The sequence below is a fragment of the Lissotriton vulgaris genome, unplaced genomic scaffold (genome assembly GCF_964263255.1).
Source record: "Lissotriton vulgaris unplaced genomic scaffold, aLisVul1.2 SCAFFOLD_562, whole genome shotgun sequence".
In the NCBI taxonomy this organism is placed as follows: Eukaryota; Metazoa; Chordata; class Amphibia; order Caudata; family Salamandridae; genus Lissotriton; species Lissotriton vulgaris.
In genome coordinates this window covers 721,856-743,635 of record NW_028250739.1, presented here as the reverse complement: position 1 = coordinate 743,635, position 21,780 = coordinate 721,856, and the positions used below count along the sequence as shown (strand labels likewise).

Genomic DNA, 21,780 nt, shown 5'->3' with positions numbered 1-21,780 from the left:
CAAGTAGCACAGTCTTTGAATAAAGCTTTCTTTTCGGACATCCTGAAGAGAAATCGCTGTAGAAATCCAAAGTTGAAGAGAAAACTGAGCAGAGTTCAGTGGAGACTCCCTTAGCACAACGTGCAGTTGAAAATTTAAGGCTCTCAGGAGGGTTCTATGGGGTGAGGCTAATCTGATTGGTTATTGCAAAGTTTTGGTCTCTTTTACAAAAAGAGGTACATAGGCTACAAAATGAGATTAGGCCTTACTTTCTCTTATGTACATACTGATATGGTATTTTCTATTTACCAAGGCTCCCAGGCGGACGACTGAGAATGATACAAAGCATGAGAATCTATGAAAGTTCCAATACTGGGGCAATTATTAAATCCTCAGCAGCAATATTCTCATACAAAACCAAAGCAATGTAATCTTGATCTTTCAATTACATGGCAGCTTAGTAAGCTCACCTGCAATTACCACAGTTTCGAATCATTCATTTACACTTTAGGTGCTGCAACATAGAACATCTTCCTTCGAGTTGATACAGGAAGGGACAGATTATACCCCGACAGACGGGATTTAGCAAAGTTTGTATTACAGAATCAAAACAAAATTTTCCATCCAAGGATTTATGGCTCTTAAGGGAAAGTGTGCAGGACTTGCCAATCAACCCTTCTTTCAGATTTCTGTGAATCAGTTGGGGAAGGAAAAATCAGCCGTCCCTCCTACAAAATCCTTTACCAGTTTAACACAAACCCCTCAGATTCAAGTGCAAGAGACACAGGTGCGAGCTTTGCCTACGCCCAGAAACATCAGCAAATAATGGAGACACAGTCACAAGAAACATTTTTTAGTCAACAAAAAAATAATTGTACATAAAATGAGAAAAATCTCATTGCGCAAGGTGCAAGCAGCCGCTTTAACACTAATACATTGCTGTTTTACCATAGGAAACATTACGGAACATTTACAAATATACAAGTTCAGGATTAACAGACAGGCTAAAACTACAGAAGTAGTTGTACAAAAACAAGGAAGTCAGGAGGCAGCTTGGTCAAGTAGCTTAAACTTCACTGAAGACAAAAATGGAATTAAAATCAACCTGAAGCAAACTTACTAGCCCAGTCAGTCACGGTCACCAAACCCCAATGGTAAATTGCTCAGTCCCTCCCACTGAAAGCAAATGATTTCAGTGAACTTTGTATTCTGTTAAATTATGAGCCAGAGTTATTCAAAGGTGGATTAAAATATTTAAAACCCCTACCTTGTCGACATTACCACAGGCTGCTACCACATTGATCTTTGGCACCAGGAAGAACCAGGGGAGCAAACCTACTCCATGGTGTCAAACTAAACTTTCAACCACCCCCCAGCTGCCGCTTTTTTATTAAATATATACGACTCTGGGATCCGTTCGATCTGGCTCTTGCAAAAAGCTAACTGTAGCCAAATAAATTTTATTTAAAAATGCAGAGATGGCTTGCTTTCCTAACAGCTGAGGCACTAGAACAAGTGAAAGACAGAAAAAACATAAAAGGATGCCATCTGTAACCCCAAAATTTTATTAAGTTGCTACTCAATGGGACTTTGGTGAAGTCCTCCTTACTCATATGGAGCCAGCCACTACAAACTCATTTTTAAATCAATCTTGCCTTCAATGTCCTTCCAACTGTCCCAAATCCCAATAAAAGGAAGTAGTGGATGCTCTTCAATTTTTAAGAGCAGCTGATGCTTTGAGAGTTAAATAGATCACCAGGAGCTGGTCTGCGTCACATTAGCCTTTTTCACAAGTGAACTTCAGGTCACAGAAGGTATCAAAAACTCACAACATGCTCATGAGGGTCTTCTAGAACCCTCAAGCTGAGGACTATCAGGATGACACCAAAACGAACGTCAAAGGTCCACCATAAAACATGACTGGTCAGCTTTCATTTAGGATTCAGAAGTCTGCTTAAACCGATACCACTTTTTAATGTCCAACAAACTACAACTCCTTCCTGTAGTCCAAAGGTTTTTGCTTTGTAGTCTAATTTTCAAAGTTACCACCTGCATTGCCCTTCAAGGGAGCTGCGTTGTATCGAGTATTGGGCAGCTCAAACATTCGGAGGATGGAATGCAGACTTGAATGGACTCGAGCTCAGGGGCAGTTGCCTCAGAAACCATCCAGCCAGTGAAATAAGCAACAAACAGAACCCACAAACCCTCTGAGATAAGGCAGGGGGTGGTGCAAGAAGTTTAAGCCACTGGACACAATCCCCAAATATTGAACACATGGTTTTAGCAGACATTTATAACTGAGGGGTCAACCCACTTGACTTGCAAAAGAAAAAGGATTCCATCTAGTCTGTTGGTGCTGAATGGTGGCGGAGAGGTCTGTAGCTACAATCAATCATGTGAAGACAGCTTTGAATCCCCCCCAGCCCATCATTTTCCAGTAGACCAGAATAGCTTTTTCAACAACAGCAGCTCAGGCTTAGATTGCCTGGGTACTTACTGCACCCTGGTGTATTCAAAACATACAAGCACATCATTAGAATATGTGCGTCGCCTCAATATCATAAGACATAAGCAATAAACTTTCATTCCAGCACTTGCTCCTTTACCTGCACCACCACTGAAATAATTCTACTCAACGACTTCTGCGGTGGAACAAGTCTCAGAAACCAAATCGGACTGTTACAATCTGTTGACTCTGCACACAGGAATTTGGTGTGCTTGCCCGTGGCACCTTCCCAATTTCATTGGCACTGGAGCATGTAAACAGTTTTATGGGTGCACCCCTCCTAAGAACACATCTTACAACACTTACAGTCAAACTGGAAGCTAGCCCCACACATTTGAGTACACAAGTTCAGACTCACTGACAACCTGCCATTGGCAGGGACAAAAAAAGGCCTCAGAACGAACCGTTGTTTCAATTAAAACAAGCAAGTTTCACTCGCTTGCGAGCACTGCGGATTGCTCTTTAGAGATGCTTTCCCCACAGTGGAGGGTTTGGGCAGAAAGTGCACCTACAGATTATTCCACGCACACCACAAGGACATAGAAAGCCTTATTGTCAGTGTTCCCCACACGCTCATAAGTAGGACGCAATTAGCGGTCACAGAACACAAAGGCTCGCAATTTAAAGTGACTAAAACATGCTTCTACAGTTTTGTTACGACAGGACCCTCCCGTCCCAGAAGCCCTCCCATTCCCTATTTAGCTAATTTGGCCCCCCTCCATGACTCCCTTCCCCAACTGCTTGCTGGGCAGTCCAAGCTTTAATAGCACAGAGAACAAGACTGGTCCCTACTGCAGCATCATGAACAGGTCCTAAATGAAATGTTGAACAGCTAATGGCTGACCTTCAGATGGCTCTCTAGCCCATTATCTCATGCACAGTACCTTCCCCGTCTCTTCTTCACCCACCAAGTTTGGGAAGAAGAAAGCAAGAAAGTAGCAGCCTCGACAGAACAGTCTAAAGGTCCTGTCCCCGATTGCTTCAGATTCTCAGATCCTACGCTTAGTACACCGTTATACTTCAGACATTCTGGTTCACCTTCAGTGCTTCCACTGGATGCGTTTAAAACTAGTCACATGTACCTCCAGACAAACCAGGCACATGCTAGACCTCCCTCCCTGGCCTGCACTAGACATACCACCCTAGTATGGCCACTGCTAGACTTACCCTCCCTGGCCCCTGCTACACCTCCCTGAAAGGCCCCTGCTAGACCTCCCACCCCAGCATGGCCCCCACTAGACATACCCTCCATGGCACTTCCCGGTGGACCTCCCATCCCCCAAACTCCCTCCTTCACGGCAGACTGGACACTCACCCCTATGACAGAGGATAGTGTCCACTGCGCCAAGCAAAGGCCATCTTTTCATGAAATTCACTTTGCTTGTTAAATTCCCTGGTTTAAAAATGACATTGAGGTCCTCCTCCACCTCTCTTCCACCTTAAAATTTGCTGAACACGAGGTGAGGAAATGATAGGGGGACGGGAAGTCTTTTGTCCCACACTCCTCCCTAACCCCAATTGGTTGGGCAGTGCGACACATGGATGTGGACGAGCTCTCCCAGAAATCCCTCCCAGGACACACAGGAACCTGCAGGAGAAAAAGAGAAAAAAAATTGTGAATTAGCCTCACTTGCTAGCAACAAAGGACCATCCAAAAGTGATACCAAAGGTGCAGCATGCATTAAAATAACTGGATAACAACAAAGGCTGAAATAATTCAGACACTCTTAGCTCGCCCCTACCCACATTCCACTTGATTGTGATCGTTGTCCCCCATTTTCCCTGTAGCGGCTAGGAAATTTGATGAACACAGAAACCTAGTAAGAAACAACTTAATAGAAAGAAAAGCTTTGCTTGACGAACTAGACTTTAACCTTGCCACTAGAATAATGTAATGCAACAAAACAAAAATGCTTTGTGTAATTCAACTTTTTTTATGTTATATGCTTTGACATTCATTAGGTCTGGCTCACACTACATAAAAGTAAAAAAAAAACAATTCTTTATATCAAGAATTGTTTTAAGACCTCACACTTACCTAGCATGGTCTGTCCCTTTTGTTAGACCCCGTAGAAGGCCGCCAGCCTCTCTTTCAACAGAGGGGGGAACTGCTCAGAGAACTGCTGCCAATTCTCCTCTCCCACCTGGTCCTTAAAACCATGGAGAATCTAGAATAATAGAGTGTGCCATTCAGTAACCGCACCAGAGAGAAAGTGCAAATGCAGGGTTGAAAAGACACATGTACAAGGTCAAAGATGTCACAGCAGCTCTGAGGGTCTTGGGAAACTAGTAGGCATGTCACCAAAAGGAATATGCTACTTACCAGTATGCATCTGTTCTTGGCATAGAGGGCTGCAGAGTGGTACATTATGAATAGATCGCCATCTGGTGTTGGGCTCGGATAATTGCACTTGTTTTTCTCTTGGAGACTCTTTTGTATCTTGGTGACTCCTCCTTTGGTTGCTAGTGTGCATGGGCATCGGCTCCATCTTTAGATTGCTTTGCCATAGTAGGGTTAGATGGAGTAGTATGATAGAATACAGATAGAAATGCCCATGTAAGTGTATCTAAATAAGATATTTTTGGAACAGACACAGGTTTCCGGGGAGGCTGGGAGGGCATGTACCACTCTGCAGCCCTCTATGCCAAGAACAGATGCATACCGGTAAGTAGCATATTCCGTTCGAGGCATATGGGCTGCAGATGGTACATTATGAATAGACTATACAGCAGTTCTCTCCCTAGCGGTGGTCGCCTGTGTCTGTTGCAACAGTCTGAAATAAAGTCTTTAGTACAGCTTGTCCCACTCTAGCTTGTGTTGTGTGCACATCTACACAATAGTGCTTTGTGAAGGTATGCGGTGTAACCCAGGTAGCTGCTTTGCATATGTCATTAGTGGAATGTTTCCCAAAAATGCCATAGATGCTCCTAGTTTACGTGTAGAGTGAGCTCTAGGAGGAACAGTTAATGTCCTCTTTGCCTTTAAGTAGCATATTTGTATACATTTTACAATCCATCTGGCAATGCCTGCTTTACAGATGGGATTGCCCTTATGTGTAGGAGAAAACGCTACAAATAGCTGTTTTGTCTTTCTGAAAGTTTGTGTTCTTTCTATATAATACAATATTGCCCTTCTGACATCTAATGTGTGTAGGGCCCTTTCCGCTACCGTCTGTGGTTTTGGAAAGAAGACCGGTAATCCACTGACTGACTGATGTGGAATGCTGAAATTACTTTAGGCAAGAATTTGGGATTTGTTCTAAGAACCACCTTGTTTTGGTGTAACTGCATGACTGGTTCTTGAATTGTAAACGCTTGTAACTCACTTACTCTTCTGAGTGAAGTGATAGCTATGAGGAAGGCCACCTTCCATGTGAGGAATTGTATTTCACACCCATGCATAGGTTCAAAGGGTGGTCCCATTAGTCTGGTAAGTACTATGTTGAGATTCCAGACTGGGGAAGGTGGCAGTCTTGGTGGAATGACTCTTCTGAGTCCTTCCATGAAAGCTTTAATTGCTGGTACTTTAAACAGGGAAAGATGTTGCCTGTTTTGTAGGTACGCTGCTATAGCTGCGAGATGCACTCTGATCGAGGTATATGCTAAGTTGCATTGCTGCAAGTGTAGTAAATAGCAAATAATCTGTTTAGTAGATGCGTCCAGAGGGTTGATGTGGTTACTGTTACAGTGTACAGCAAACCTTTTCCATTTTGCTGCATAGCATGCTCTGGTGGTAGGACGTCTTGCTTGTTTAATGATTTCCATACATTCTGGAGGTAAATCTAAGTATCCAAACTCTATGACCTCAGGAGCCAGATCGCTAGGTTCAATTGTTTGGGATCTGGGTGCATTATTTCTCCATGGTTCTGTGTAAGGTGCATGGGTAATAATCTTTGCTTTTGATGCGGCACCTGTGAGAGTTGCAGTAGCGTGGTGAACCACGGCTGTCTTGCCCACGTGGGTGCTACTAGTATCATTGTCATTGAGTGCTTTCGCAGTTTCCGAACCACTAACAGAATTAGTGGGAGAGGGGGAAAGCGTAAGCAAATTTGTTGGACCAATTTATCCATAGTGCATTGCCCTGGGACCTGTGGTGTGGGTACCTGGATGCGAAGTTTTGGCATTTTGCGTTCTGATGATTGGCAAACAGATCTATCTCTGGTTGTCCCCATCTTTGGAAGAATGGCTGCAGTATTTGGTTGTGCAGCTCCCATTCGTGTACTTGTTCTGACTCTCTGCTTAGAATGTCTGCTATCTGATTTTGAACTCCAGGTAGGTGTTCTGTTAACAGATAGATCTTTTGAGGAATGGCCCATCTCCAAATGTCCTGTGCTAGTCTGGATAGTTGGAGAGAGTGTGTCCCCCCCCTGTTTTTGAATATAATACATTGCAGTCATGTCTGTTCTGATCAGGACTGCCTGGTTTGTTATTTGCATCTGGAAAGCTGTTAGTGCTAGAAATACTGCTAGTAGTTCCAAGTAGTTCCAAGTAGTTGATGTGCAGTTTCTTTTGCTGCACACTCCATTTCCCCTGCACTGTGTATTTGTCCATGTGCGCTCCCCATCCGGAGAGCGATGCGTCCGCTGTCAGTATCGCTTGTGGAATCGGTTCTAGGAACGACCGTCCTTTGGAAATGTTTGTTGTGTTCCACCACTTCAGAGAGCGATGCGTACGGTCGTCTACCAACACCAGATCTGTAATCTGACCTTGAGCCTGATTCCACTGTGTCGCTAGACACTCTTGTAGTGGACGCATTTGTAGTCTGGCATGTGGTATTAGTAGTATGCAGGAGGACATCATGCCTAACAGCTGCATAAACACTCGTGCTGGTAGTGAGTGTTGTGGTTGAAATCTTTGTATTAACTTGACCATTGTCTGTATACTGATTGGATTGGGGTATGCTTTGGCTCTTTCTGTGTCTATAGTAGCCCCCAGGTATTGTTGAATTTTGTTTGGTTGTAGGTGTGATTTTTTTGTAGTTCACCGTAAACCCTAGGTGGTGCAGCAATTGAATTGTCTTCTGTGTGTTGTGAAGGCATTCTTCTTGTGACTTGGCATTTATTAACCAATCGTCCAAGTAAGGGAAGACATGTATTTGTTGTCTTCTTAGGTGTGCTGCCACCACAGCTAGGCATTTTGTGAACACTCTTGGTGCTGTTGTGACACCGAACGGAAGGACTTTGAATTGATAATGTTGTCCTTCCCCTACAAACCTTAGGTATTTTCTGTGGGCTTTGTGAATTGGGATGTGAAAGTAGGCATCTTTTAGATCCAGTGTAGAAAGAAAGTCCCTTTTCTTCAGTAAAGGAAGTACTTGTTGGAGCGTGACCATGTGGCAATGTTCCGAATTTATGTATGCATCGAGAGGTCTGAGGTCCAAGATTGGTCTTAGGGACCAGTCTTTTTTGGGGATTAGGAAGTATAGAGAGTATACTCCTGTCCCTTGTTGAGGTTTTGGAACCTTCTCTATGGCATGCTTTTGTAGTAGTGATAGTACTTCTTCCTTTAACAATGTCAGATGGTCTTGACTCATTGGACGCTGTTTGGGGGGGATGTTTGGTGGGGTAGCAGTGAGTTCTAGGCAATAACCATGTTGGATAATTTGTCTCACCCACTTGTCTGATGTGATGTTTTTCCAGACAGGTAGGAACTGTGCTAGACGTCCCCCGACCGGTGTTATGTGGTCTGGGGGAAGTTGTATTAAGTCACTGTTTTGGGGTTGGGGAGTTGCGGTTGTTATTATTTCCGCGACCCCTACCCTTGTTGTTGTTACCTCTGTAACTACCTCTTGAATTACCTCTGGGTGACGTTGGCGTAAAACAGGTGGATTGCTGACTTGTTCCTGTACTTTTTGAGCCCCCTCTAAAGGTGGATCTACGAAAGGAACCCCTTTGTGTTGGCTGTTGTAATGCTCCCATTGACTTAGCCGTTTCTGTGTCCTTTTTCATCTTTTTCTAAGGTCTCATCTGTGCTTGAGCCGAAAAGTGTCTTTTGATCAAAGGGTTGGTTCAATAAAGATGTTTGTACTTCTTGTTTGAACCCTGAGACTCTAAGCCATGCATGTCTCCTTAACAGGACACTGGTGTTGATGGATCTTGCTGCAGTGTCTGCCGCGTCTAGGGCGCACTTAATGGAAGTGTTAGTTATTATCTTTCCTTCCTGTATTAGCTGATCTGCTCTCTTCTGATGTTCTTTGGGGAGATGTGTGATGAGTTTTTCTAACTCATCATAATGTGCCCTGTCATAACGTGCAAGTAACGCTTGTGTATTGGCTATACGCCAGCTATTTGCCGCTTGTGATGCCACTCTTTTGCCTGATGCATCTATTAATTTTGACTCTTTATCAGGTGGAGGGGCCTCTCCTGTAGATAATGAGTTCGCTCTTGCGAGTGTTTGAAACTACAAGCGAGTCCAGAGGTACCTGCCCTTTGATAAATATTGGATCCTTTGGAGCCGCCTTATATTTTTTATCAATTCTTGGGTTTAACACCCTAGCCCTCACTGGGTCTTTGAATATGTCTGCTGTGTGACTGAGAAGACCCTTCAGCATAGGTAGAGTACCTGATGTTCTTTGTGCAGTAGGTAGTGTCTCTAATAGGAAATCCTCTACCTGAGGTTCTGTATGTAGATCTACCTTATGATTGCAAATGCTACTTACCAGTATGCATCTGTTCTTGGCATGTAGGGCTGCTGACATTCATATCTGTGCATAGATCGCCGCCTAGTGTTGGGTCCGGATGATTGCACATTGTTGTCCTGGAAGAGTCTTCGAAGTATCACGAGATAGGTGGCTCCTCCCCTGGACTACAGTGCGCATGGGCATCGCCTCCATCCCCAGATTGTTTTTAGCCATTGGCAGAGATGGAGTGAAGTACGTGAGTGATGACCATGCTATGAGCATATATATATATATATGAAGACTGCAGCTGCTACAGGCGCCGGGGAGGAGGGTGGGCGATATGAATGTCAGCAGCCCTACATGCCAAGAACAGATGCATACTGGTAAGTAGCATTTGCAGTTCGAGGCATGTGGGCTGCTGAATTCATATCTGTGCATAGAATACATAGCAGTCCCTCCATTAGCGGCGGCCGCCCGTGCCAGCTGCAGCAGTCTGAAAAAGTGTTTTGAGAACAGCCTGCCCAACAGCTGCCTGCTGTTTGGAATGCACGTCTACACAGTAGTGTTTAGTGAAAGTATGTGTGGTAGACCATGTGGCTGCTCTACAGATATCTTCCAAGGGAATGTTACCTAGGAAAGCCATAGAGGCCCCCAACTTTCAGGTGGAATGGGCCCTCGGTGGGATAGTGAGAGTGCGCTTAGCTTTAGCATAACAGATCTGAATGCATTTCACGATCCACCTAGCGATCCCAGCTTTGGAGATAGCGTTTCCCTTGTGGTGTGTGGCAAAAGCAACAAAAAGCTGCTTGGTTTTGCGAAAATCTTTTGTCCTGTCTACATAGTACATCAAGGCTCTCTTAACGTCAAGGGTGTGGAGCATCCGCTCCGCCAGTGTCTCTGGGTTTTGGAAAAACACCGGCAACTCAATTGTCTGGTTAATGTGGAATTGAGATACAACCTTGGGTAAGAATTTAGGGTTAGTGCGGAGCACAACCCTGTTAGCATGTACTTGGAAGAAAGGTTCTTGGATGGTGAGCGCCTGCAACTCGCTAACCCTCCGTAGCGATGTAATTGCTACTAAGAACGCCACCTTCCAAGTCAGAAACTGAAGCTCACAAGAGTGCAGTGGCTCGAAGGGAGGACCCATCAGCCTTGTAAGAACCACATTGAGGTTCCATTCCGGAGCTGGTGGGGTCCTTGGTGGAATGACTCTTTTGAGTCCTTCCAGAAAGGCCTTGATAGCAGGGACTTTAAAGAGTGACAGGTGTTGCCTATTCTGGAGGTATGCTGCCATAGCAGACAGATGAATGCGGATGGAAGAGTACGCCAAATTGCATTGATACAGGTGGAACAGGTAACAAATGACGTTTTGAATGGAGGCATCTAGCGGGTCAATATCGTGGTTAACACAGTAGATGACAAACCTCTTCCATTTAGCCGCATAACAAGCTCTAGTAGTGGGCTTCCTTGCCTCCCGAATGATGTTCATGCAATCGGGAGGTAGATTGAGGTAGCCAAACTCTAGGACTTCAGGAGCCAGATCGCCAGGTTGAGCTGTTGCGGATCTGGGTGCTGAATGTCGCCATGGCTCTGCGTCAGAAGGCTGGGAGTGAGCTGAAGCCTTTGATGCGGTACCATGGAGAGTTCCAGAAACGGGGTGTACCACGGATGGCGCGCCCACGTTGGAGCAACCAGGATGAGAGTCATCGAGTGCTGCCTGAGCTTGCGTGCCACCAGCGGTATCAGAGGTGCTGGGGGAAAAGCGTACGCAAATTTGCCTGACCAGTTCATCCACATCGCATTGCCCTGCGATTGCGGGTGTGGGAACCTGGCGGCGAAGCTTTGGCATTTTGCGTTCTCCTTTGTGGCGAACAGGTCTATCTCTGGATGACCCCACTTTTGGAAGTACGGTTGGAGTACTGATGGATGTATCTCCCACTCGTGCATTTGGTGGCTGTGCCTGCTGAGCAGGTCCGCCATCTGGTTGTCCTTGCCCGGGAGATGCTCTGCCATGAGGAAGATGTTCCTCTGAATGGCCCACTTCCACATGCTCTGAGCCAGATGAGACAGCTGTGGAGAGTGTGTGCCTCCCTGCTTCTGAATGTAGTACATGGCCGTCATGTTGTCCGTCCGGATCAACACGACTTTGTTGCACAGATGTACTTTGAACGCCTTTAAGGCCATGAAGATTGCCATCAGTTCCAACACATTGATGTGCATCTTCCTTTGCTGTAGTGTCCATAGTCCCTGCACAGTGTAATGGAGTACATGCGCTCCCCATCCCTGGAGAGAGGCGTCCGTCGTCAGGATAATCTGTGGGACAGGCTCTTGGAATGGTCGGCCCTTGCAAAGGTTTTGTGGATTCCACCAATGCAGAGAGTTGTATGCCCGACCGCTCACCAACACTAGGTCTGTCAGTTGCCCATGAGCCTGAGTCCACTGACGTGCTAGGCACTCCTGAAGTGGACGCATATGTAGTCTCGCGTGCGGGACAATGGAGATGCAGGAGGCCATCATGCCTATCAACTGCATGAACACCTTCGCTGGAAGCGAGTGTTGGGGTCTGAATCGTTGGATCAGCGCCTGGATACTGGCGATTCTCACTGAATTTGGCTGCGCAGTGGCTGCCAGAGTGTTGATTGTCGCGCCCAGATACTGTCGCACGTGGGCGGGCTGGAGATGGGACTTTGGGTAGTTCAGAGAGAATCCCAGATCGTGCAGGAGATGAATGGTGCGTGACACGTGGTCTACACACTGCCGTTCTGTCTTTGCTTGAATGAGCCAGTCGTCCAAGTAGGGGTAGACGTGGACGTTCTGGCGACGGAGATGCGCCGCCACAGTCGCTAGGCACTTTGTAAATACCCTTGGCGCCGTGGTGACCCCGAACGGCAGGACCCTGAACTGGTAATGCTGGTCTTGAATCGTGAATCTGAGATACTTCCTGTGGGAAGGATGCAGGGGGATATGAAAATATGCATCTTTCAGATCCAGCGTAGCCAGGAAGTCCCCCTGCTGAAGCAGAGGGAGCACTTGCTGTAACGTGAGCATATGGAAATGCTCCGAGAGAATGTACCAGTTGAGGGGCCTGAGGTCCAGGATGGGCCTGAGGGGATTAGAAAATACAGGGAGTAAACCCCTGTTCCCCTTTCCTGCAATGGAACAAGCTCTATCGCCCCTTTTTGCAGCATGACTAGAACTTCCTGCTGCAACAAGGTCAAGTGCTCGCCGGACATAGGACGGCTTCTTGGGGGTATGTTTGGTGGAATGGAAGTGAGTTCCAGACAGTAACCGTACTGGATAAGAGACTTGACCCACCTGTCCGTGGTGATGGATTTCCACGCTGGCAGGAACTGCTGGAGTCTCCCCCCAACCGGTGTTGTATGGTCGGGGGGCAGTGACAAGACGTCACTGCTTGTTGGCGGTGGTGGACCTGGAGCTGTTGTTTCCACGTCCCCTGCCCTTGACATTATTGCCTCTGTAGCCACCTCTACCCTTGTTGTTGTACGAGGTTTGGGTGTTACTCTTGTAATACTGTGTGGACTGCGATGCCTGGCCCCTTGAGGTGCCTCTGGAATTTGAGCGGCGAAAGGAACCACTCCGAAACTGCTGATTTTGGAGGGCCCCCATAGATTTGGCAGTTTCCGTATCTTTTTTCATCTTTTCCAGCGTCACATCCACCTCAGGGCCAAACAAGTGGTCAGGATTAACTGTTTGATTCAGTATTGTTGTTTGAATATTGGGTTTGAACCCTGAAATTCTCAGCCAAGCATGCCGTCTAAGCAACACACTGGTGTTGATCGCCCTGGAGGCTGTATCTGCCACATCCAGCGCACATTTAATGGATGCATTCGTGATGAGCTTTCCTTCCTGAATTCGTATTTCCCCTGCCTCCTTGTACTGGTCAGGCAAGTGTTGCAGTAGTGATTCTAAGGTGTCATAATGAGCCCTATCATAGCGTGCAAGTAGGGCCTGTGTGTTAGAGATTCTCCAAATATTCGCTGCCTGTGCAGCGATTCGTTTCCCTGAGGCCTCGAAGATCTTGGACTCCTTGTCTGGGGGAGGAGCGTCACCAGTGGTCGGCGACTTCGCCCTCTTCCTAGCGTTGGATACAACCAGCAAGTCCAGTGGCAAGTGTCCCTTGATGTATGTTGGATCCGAGGGCGCTGCCTTATATTTGTCAATACGAGGGTTGACGACACGCGCCCGTGTGTGCTCCTTGAAGACCTCCGTTGCGTGTTTGAGCACCCCCTTAAGCATTGGCAGCGTTTTGACCGACTTTTCAGCCACCGAGAAAGTGTCAAATAAAAAGTCCACATCCACGGGGTCCGAGTGCAGCTCGACATCGTGGTTAGCCGCAGCTCTTTCGATCAGAGCGTTGAAGGCCGCTGAGTCCTCTGTCGGTGACGTCTTGGCCGCAAAAAGCTGCGTGTCCTGGCCCGACTGCGGGTCCTCCGGGTGGCCTCCGGCCGACCACGGTACGTGTTCCTCCTCCGGATACGCCGGATAGCCGTACTCGGCGTCCTCCTCGTCCGCATCGCCTGCGGCGGAATGAGTCGGCGAGTGTCCTAGGGCTTGTGGAGACACAGGTTCCATCAGGGCCGAAGAGTCCGCAGAGTCCCTCTTATTTTTGAGAGGGATCCGAAAATGTTCCAACACCGGCTCAGTGGTGATTTTCCTCTTGAGGAGAGACAGTTTCCCAGTATTTGCGTCGATGATAACCTCACGACGTTCCTCGTCAGCAAGTGGCTGGAGCCGAAGCTTTGACACCACCAAGGCAGCCTTCGGCGTCAATACCTCCTTCGAGGGGCCTCCAGGTTTCGGCGCGAAAGCCTTCGGTGTCGACTTTGGCGGCAGGGTAAAATGGATAGGCGTTTGCGCCTTCGCCGGCTTCGGCGTGAGCTTAGGCGCTACAGTGTCATTGTCCTTCCGTATCCGCTGCAGGGATTCCGCTACCTTCTTTGTGATTGCAGGAGAAGGCCTGACCGGCTCGAGCGATCCTCCCGCGTCGAGAGTCGGAGCGATGACAGGCACCTTCTTCGGGGCCGACACCTCATGCGCCTTGTTCGCAAGGGCTGGCGCCGGCCGATCCCTGTGCGCGTCGTCGGCATGATGCTTCTTCGGAGCCGTCTTCGGGTCCCCGACCCCTTTCGGCGCCGACGCAGCCGCGTCGGTCGACTTCGCCTTCGGCGCCGACCCCGAGGGCTTCGGGTCGGCCATCTTGGCGTGGCTCTTCAAGTCGGCCATCTTGACTTTTTTGGAAGTGGACGCCTCCAGAACCTTCTGCCCCAGCGCAACTTTCACTTTCGTTTTCGCATCCGAGGGTGCGTGGCCAGATGGCTTCACTTTCGTTTTCTTCAACGGGAGTGGTGCCTCAGAAATGTCCGTGACCGGGCCCGGTGGCGGGGACGTAGGACTTATAAGTAGATCTTGGGTAAGGCCCGAAGGCGATCCCTCGACCTGGGCCGTATAAAGGGGATTGACCCCTAAGTCTGGTTGGGGATGCTCTTCCTCCGAGCTATCCCCTACGGTGGCAATAGCCCGGTCGTCGTCCCCTACCTCGTCGGCGACTTCGTCAAAGTCCTCATCACCCGCGTCGTAGGCATCCCCTTCGGACGCGGGACCAGATTCCGAACCTTGAACGTCGTCCTCGTCTCCGACAGATTCTTGGAATATGCCGTCTGGTGGGGGCGCCGCGGTAGCCGAGAACTTAGCCTGGAGCCGACTGGCCCGACGAATCTTCAGAGTTTTCTTGCACCGGAATTTCGAACACGCCATGCAGCTGTCTTCGTCATGGTCCGGTGACAAGCAGGTATTGCACACGGGGTGCACGTTGAGGTGTGAATATTTGGAGTTACACACCGGGCATTTCTTAAACGGTGTCCGCTCCATAGCAGAAGTGTAGTGTAGGCCCGTCCGCGCCGAAAGCACGCGGAAGGGTAGCAAGAGTTCGGAGCTGAGAGTCAGACAAGAAACCGAACGCAACTATACCGACGCTCAGCCTAAAGACCTTTTGGTCTCGAGTAGAAAGTTGAACAACTATCGGTTCCGACAGAGGGAACCAAAACACATCCGAACCCAATGGCGGAAAAAAACAATCTGGGGATGGAGGCGATGCCCATGCGCACCGTAGTCCAGGGGAGGAGCCACCTATCTCGTGATACTTCGAAGACTCTTCCAGGACAACAATGTGCAATCATCCGGACCCAACACTAGGCGGCGATCTATGCACAGATATGAATTCAGCACCCCACATGCCTTGAACATTTTGCTGCCCTATTAATGAGCTGTACAAACCCTGTTATCATCAGGTGGTGAAGGCTTTGAGGGATATAACTCTGGGTCGTTGTCATCATCTGACCCTGCGTCATAATTTTCCCATGGATCATCCTCATCTGGGATAGTGTCATCATCCCCTTGAGGTTCTCCCTCCCCTGTATCACTGTCTACATCTGACTGAGGTGTAGATGGTCTTGGTGTAGAAGGTGGAGGAATATTTGGCATAGTGTGAGGAATAGGAGAAGAGGGTGTGACTTTAGGTCGAGGAGAAGTAGGAGGAGTTGTATTTGTCCCCTGTGTTCTCTTTTTAGAAGGAAGAGGTTTGTCTTCTAGCTGTTCATTCTGCCTCTTCTTCGTCACTACTTTGCCAGTTTGTGGAACGATAAACAAAATCTTTTGTTTGGGATCTGTTTGCTGCTCCTGTGTCGGTACCGAAGCCTTTGGTTCCGCAAGGTGCCTTTGTTTTCGATAGTCAATGTTCGGTGTTTTCGGCACCGAGTGTTTGCTCGATTCCGATTTTTTCGGTGTCGAGTGAGTCTTCGACGTTGAATCGTGTTTCGGTTTCGACATGGAATGTTTCGATGCCGAGCTTTCCCTTGCATGAAGCTTCGGCGTCAAAGTCTATGTCGACCGCTTCTCGGAACCGACATGGTGTGAGATCGAGAGTTTTGGTTTCGGTTTCGTTGCCGGGCCCGAAGGCGGGGCGTCGGAAACTTTTTTCTGCGGTTTGACCGGGCTCGAAGGTGGGGTCGTTTTTTTTGGTAAGGGGACGTCGTCACTCACGGTTTGTTGCACGTCGAGTTCCTAGACATCCGACTCGTCCCCTTCCGACCCCGACTGATCATCATGATCCTCTTCATCGAGGTGCAGGTCTTCGAACAGCTCCGGGATCGCCTCCGACTGCATTCTGGAAACCTCGTGCCTTCGAGCTCGACGGTTTCTAATCGTCGACTTGGAGAATGCTGCGCAGGCTTCGCAGTCCCTGGATTCGTGTTCAGGCGATAGGCAGAGGTTGCACACCTCGTGTAGGTCCTTGTGTGGGAACTTAGCACCACACGTTGGACATTTCTTAAATGGAGTCCTTTCCATGGACTCCGGGCTTGACCGCGCCGAGAAAGGCCTCCTGTTCGTCGACGTAGATCAAAGTTTTTCTTCGATTTTGGAGTCGAAACGCGTCAGAATGGAAATGAAGTCGCGTTCGATAACAATACCGTCGAATTGGAAAGGGAATACGCGCCGAAAAGTCACTTCTTTCCGAAGTCGATCTGGAGCGCTTCAATCCTCATCTGAACCCGATGGCGGAAAAAAACAATCTAAGGATGGAGCCGATGCCCATGCGCACTAGCAACCAAAGGAGGAGTCACTAAGATACAAAAGACTCTCCAAGAGAAAAACAAGTGCAATCATCCAAGCCCAACACCAGATGGCGATCTATTCATAATGTACCATCTGCAGCCCATATGCCTCGAACAGTATCTTTGGGTTTAGGTTAACCCAACCCTAACATCTATTCTAAAATTACAGTAAGTAGTGTTTTGTCAATGACCAAATTAAGTGTAGGAGAAGATCTTTATTTCTTGGAGAAGTGCTAGACTGGCAGGATTCTACACAGTCTTTGTAAAGCAGAGTGCAGAAAGTGAGACCTCTCAACCCTCAGCGTCTGGCAACAGTAACAGTAACCATTTAACAAATCTACCTTATAATCATTTCTTTAATTTATTCCCCCCCCCCTCCATTGTTTTCCAACTTAGTCTTGCTTTGAACTTTATTTTTTAATTGCCAGAAGTTAAGATTAGAAAATTGGTATGTGAATAGCATGGTAACCATCAATAGTGCCAACTGTGGTACAGAACCAAGACAACTGCCATAGAGGGTAAGGAGAGCATGGACGATTAAAACGGCTAAAAGATAGCCAGCAGGTTGGATCTCTATGAAAGGATAGAAGCTTCCTAAATGGACAGTGGGGGTGCGGCAGGATCTGTTAGCAAAATAGAAAAAGCTGCTTAGTTGCATTTAAGCAGCCAGCATGGATTACCCATGGTCACAACTCAACTCGTGAGTTGGTGGCAGCACTTACGAGGTCCCGCTCGAGCATTCGGGGGCAGACTGCGAGCCTGCTGGAGGTGTTTTATGCTCTTCTGCCACCCTGTTACACTGCCATTCTTTTTTAATCTTTTAAACTGAAATTCTGATTTCTTTTAAAATTGCCTAATTTTCTTTAGTAAATTGCTGAGTTAATGCCGATTACCTGGCTAAAGTGTGCTCCCCTGCCCCGGTCCACCGCGGAAGTTGTGCCGGTTGGGCGCCATCTTTGGTGAGGACCCGGATCCCAGTAGGGCCATTCGCTGCGGTCTAGCTGGGGGTGGGGCTTAGCTACTTACTGCACATGGCTGGCCGGTCACGCAGCGGACGGGTGCAGCGGGGGTGCAAAAGGCAAGCCAGTCTGCACTCGTCCGCGCCCCGGCAGCGACCAGTGCCAGGTATGCTGATCAACTGACCTCTGATACTGCCATCAGTAAGTATACTTACTCACGGGAGGCTTTACTGGGGGTTAGAGGTCCCGGCTGCATGGGGGGCGGACATAGGGCTGACCTGAACAATCCCTTCAAGAGATGTTCGGCGTGTGGTTTTTACCTGCAGACTTATGAGCCCCTACTCGCAACCCGCCTGCCGGACAACTCGAGTATTCAGGCAGCGCTCATCAATGCACGCTCCATGGTCAAGCATGCAGGTGATATCTTTGAATTCGCAGATTACCAACTAGGCGCACTGTTAATTACTGAGACCTGGCTCAATGAGTCACGTGCCCCAGTAGTGGAACTTGCCATCCCTAGAGGTTATAAAATTGTCTGAGCCGACAGGGGAAGCGGTAGAGGTGGGGGTTAGCGATGGTGTTAAGGGACTCTTGGATTTACACTAGCGAAGCTATAACAGTCTGGGCGGAGGGAGAGGCCCTTAACTTCACCCTCCCCATCTCTCCCCATTTTACTCTTGGGGGGACTTTGGTGTACCGCCCTCCTGGCGCGCCGGGAGCTTTCTTTAAAACTATAGAGGACCTTTTAGTTCCACGCGCCCTTCAGTACCCTAAATTTCTCCTTTTAGGAGATTTTAATATCCACCTGGATACCCCCTCTACTCCGGAGGCCAGGGCTTTCTTAGATGCCCTGAGCCTCGCCCAGGCCGACAACACATGCTTCTCCCTTCCCATGATGGGGGTCACCTTATTGATTTGCTCCAACTTCCCCATAGCAGTCACTGATCCTGAGCCTACTACATGGTCTGATCACTTTTTGATCAGGTTCTCGTGGGAAGTCACTAGATCTGATAAACATATGACACTTCCCTCCGGGCCTCAGGCCAGGAAAGTGAACCTCCCCGCACTTTGAGTTTCTTCACCAGTCTCACCCTACCCCTGCAACAGACGTTGAGGGGGCCGTGGCTAATTTCGACAACTGGATCAGCCTGGGTGTGGGAGCATGTTCTAATGCAAAACCAGGCAGTACCCGGCGCTCTCTCCCACCACAACCATGGTACTCCTCTAATCTTAGTGATGTGAAGCAGGGCTGTAAGAGACTGGAGCTCTGTTGGCGTCTGACCTGTTGTCCAAGAACAAAAGCAACCTTATGCTCAGCCAAGCGAGATTACTACATGACTATAAAAAAGGCAAAGAGTGATTACTTCGCTGGTAGGATTATGATGATGAGGAATAATAGTAAAGAGATCTTTGCGATTGTCCGTAGCTTTCTCTCCCCATGCGCGGAACAAAGCGTGCATTCTGCATCTAATGAGTGGTGCGACGAGCTCTCCTCTTTTTTTACTAATAAAATTGTTAAAATCCAAGAGAGCATTGGTCTTGTGTCTAGGCCCAATGGGACTTTTTCTCCGGAACCCTCCTTACCTCAGCCAGTAGGACCCGCTTTGTTCGCCTCATTCTTGCCCACTACCGAAACAGATATACCGGCCCTTTTAAGGTCTTTGAAGTCTGGCTCTCCAGCTGACCCCTGCCCGAGTCTTGGCGGGTGTTGCTGAGGTGGATTGCCCATCAGTAGTGGATATGGTGAATCGATCCCTACAGGCCGGCCACTTGCCTACTCAATGGTAATATGCTAAATTAATCCATCTCCTGAAGAAACACATTGGACCCTCTGCTGCGGGCTAACTACCGGTCCATCTCCCTTCTTCCTGCACTTGCTAAAGTTTGTGAGAAAGTGGACTTCCGGCAGCTCGAGGCTTTTTTGGAAGCATCGGGAGCATTTCACACAGCCCAGTTAGGATTTAGATCTTCCTACAGTACAGAGACTGCTTTGGTGGAGATGTCAGAGGCCATCGGAGTGTGTCTAGACTGTGGCGGCAGGGCAGCCCTGATTTTACTAGACCTCTCTGCGGCCTTCGATACAGTGCCTCACTAGCGGCTCCTGGACAGGCTCTCTGCGGTAGGGATTTCTGGCCTGGCTTGGAAATGGATTAAATCCTTTCAGGATTCCCGCTCACACCAGGTATGTATGGCCTCTTGCACCTCCTCTGTTAGAAAACCGGCCACTGGGGTGCCACAAGGTTCTACCCTCAGTCCCCTGCTTTTTAATGTTTACCTGACGCCGCTAGTCTGCCTGGCAGAGGAGATGGGTGCAAAGGTGACAGCGTAGGCTGATACGCAGATTCTCTTCACCTGGGACGGCTCTGACCTGAATACGGACATTGCCCAGACTTCTCTGGCCTCAGTATTTCAATGGCTAGCCCAAGCCTCCCTTAAATGTAATGAGGATAAATCTGAAGTCCTTCTCTATGGCCAGTTCCCGGATGACTTTAAAACCTGCGTGTGGCCCCCGGACTTCCCGTTCCTGGTGCCCAAGGTAGGGCCAGCTAAAAATCTGGGTATCTGCTTTAGCGAGGATCTTCGATTTAGTGACCATATAAAAAAACTGACGGGGACCTGCTTTGGCACTCTCAAAACACTTTGAAAATGTTTGCCTTTCCTCCCGAGAGCAGCTAAAGAAACGGTCACCCGTGCTTTGATCTTGTCCAGACTGGATTACGCTAATGCTTTGTTCTTGGGGCTGCCTGACTATCTGTTGAACAGGCTTCAAATTATCCAAAATGCCGCAGCCAGGCTTCTCTTAAATGCTCCCTCGAGATCTAGTGCGTGACAGTATCTCCGAGAATTACATCGGCTCCCTGTGGCCCAAAGGGTGCAGTTTAAAGCAATCACTCTGGCCCATAGGGCCCTGCACGGACTGGGTCCCACTTACCTTAAGCGGTTCACTCTCTATGTGCCTAAGCGACCTCTGCGCTCAGCGTTACAACGCCGGATGGTTGTACCCCGCTTTCGAAGAGTGCGGCTGGGGGGCAAGTCTATCTCTATCAAGGCTGCTGAAGCCTGGAACTCGCTCCCAGCTGACCTTCAATTCATTTCAGAACCTCTGTCTTTTAAGAAGCAGCTGAAAACACACATGTTTCGCATGATTTACTAATTCGATCAGATCCCTGCCCTCATCTGTGCTCTCCTCAGCGCCAGGACACTCTCGAGTAACAGTGCCCGCTACAAAAGCATTATAACATAACATAACTCTGCTTGTGTATTCAGAAGACTGTCAGCAACTGAGCACTCAAAGTCTAAATGAACCCAGCTGAGAATGGTGCTTGTGTTGGTAGAGCAAAAGCTCATACTGACAAGGGAGACTGAACAACTCACACCAGTTAATATTGAAGCAAAAATAGTTGAGGTCCAAAAGTACCAAACACAGAACTATAAATTGAAGTGCAGGGCTTTGATGGCTTGCTGTGAAACATAAGCACGAGACCTCACCGCGGAGGGATGGGTACTTTCACAGATTGCATCAGTGGCAGGCATTAACAAGAAGTACCCCAGTGAAATAAAGTCAAGCAAACAGACTCCACAAGTCAAGCACAAAGTATTTGCAGCAAAAACACAACCCATTGGTTATTCACCTTATAAAACATCTCCCGAAGATCATCCTTCGGGCTCACCCAGGAGGCCACAGCATCACAGAAGAAAATGAAATCCTGAAAAACAAATTGTCAGCTATTCAAAAAAGGTGACATTTTCTTAAGGATATTATGGCTGAACTTTACTCAAATAGCGGCTAAATCACAAATTTAAGATGTTACAGACTACAAATCAGTTACTATGTCAAAGCTTTGCTGTGAAATTGCACTATGTGTATCAAATCTGAGGGGTTAGGTTACAAAGAAAAGTGAAAGTTAGAGGAAGGAAACAGTAGAAAAGTAAAAATGCAGAAGTATAGGAGGGTTGGTTAGGAATGGATGAGCTTTGGTAGCAATGGGAAGTGACTAATATAGCAAAAGCGAAAGAAAAAAGGGAAACCTGAAGCAAGATGGCTAAGTAAGGATCAGATTAATAGAAAGACGTGGAATGAAGATG

The 21,780-nt window shown here is 48.0% G+C and overlaps 1 protein-coding gene across 2 annotated transcripts in view; it reads right to left on the bottom strand.

Moving 5' to 3' along the window:
• Window positions 1-816: 816 nt before the first annotated feature.
• TNPO2 (transportin 2) overlaps window positions 817-21,780 on the bottom strand; it is a 179,546-nt gene continuing 158,582 nt past the window's right edge. For both annotated transcript variants that reach the window (XM_086950639.1, XM_086950640.1), the window contains exons 23-25: window positions 21,327-21,401; window positions 4,524-4,653; window positions 817-4,073 (exon numbers count right to left, since the gene is read on the bottom strand). In XM_086950639.1, coding sequence (XP_086806765.1) covers window positions 4,546-4,653; window positions 21,327-21,401 — 183 coding nt within the window. In that variant the 3' untranslated portion in view covers window positions 817-4,073; window positions 4,524-4,545. The remainder of the gene's footprint in view (window positions 4,074-4,523; window positions 4,654-21,326; window positions 21,402-21,780) is intronic.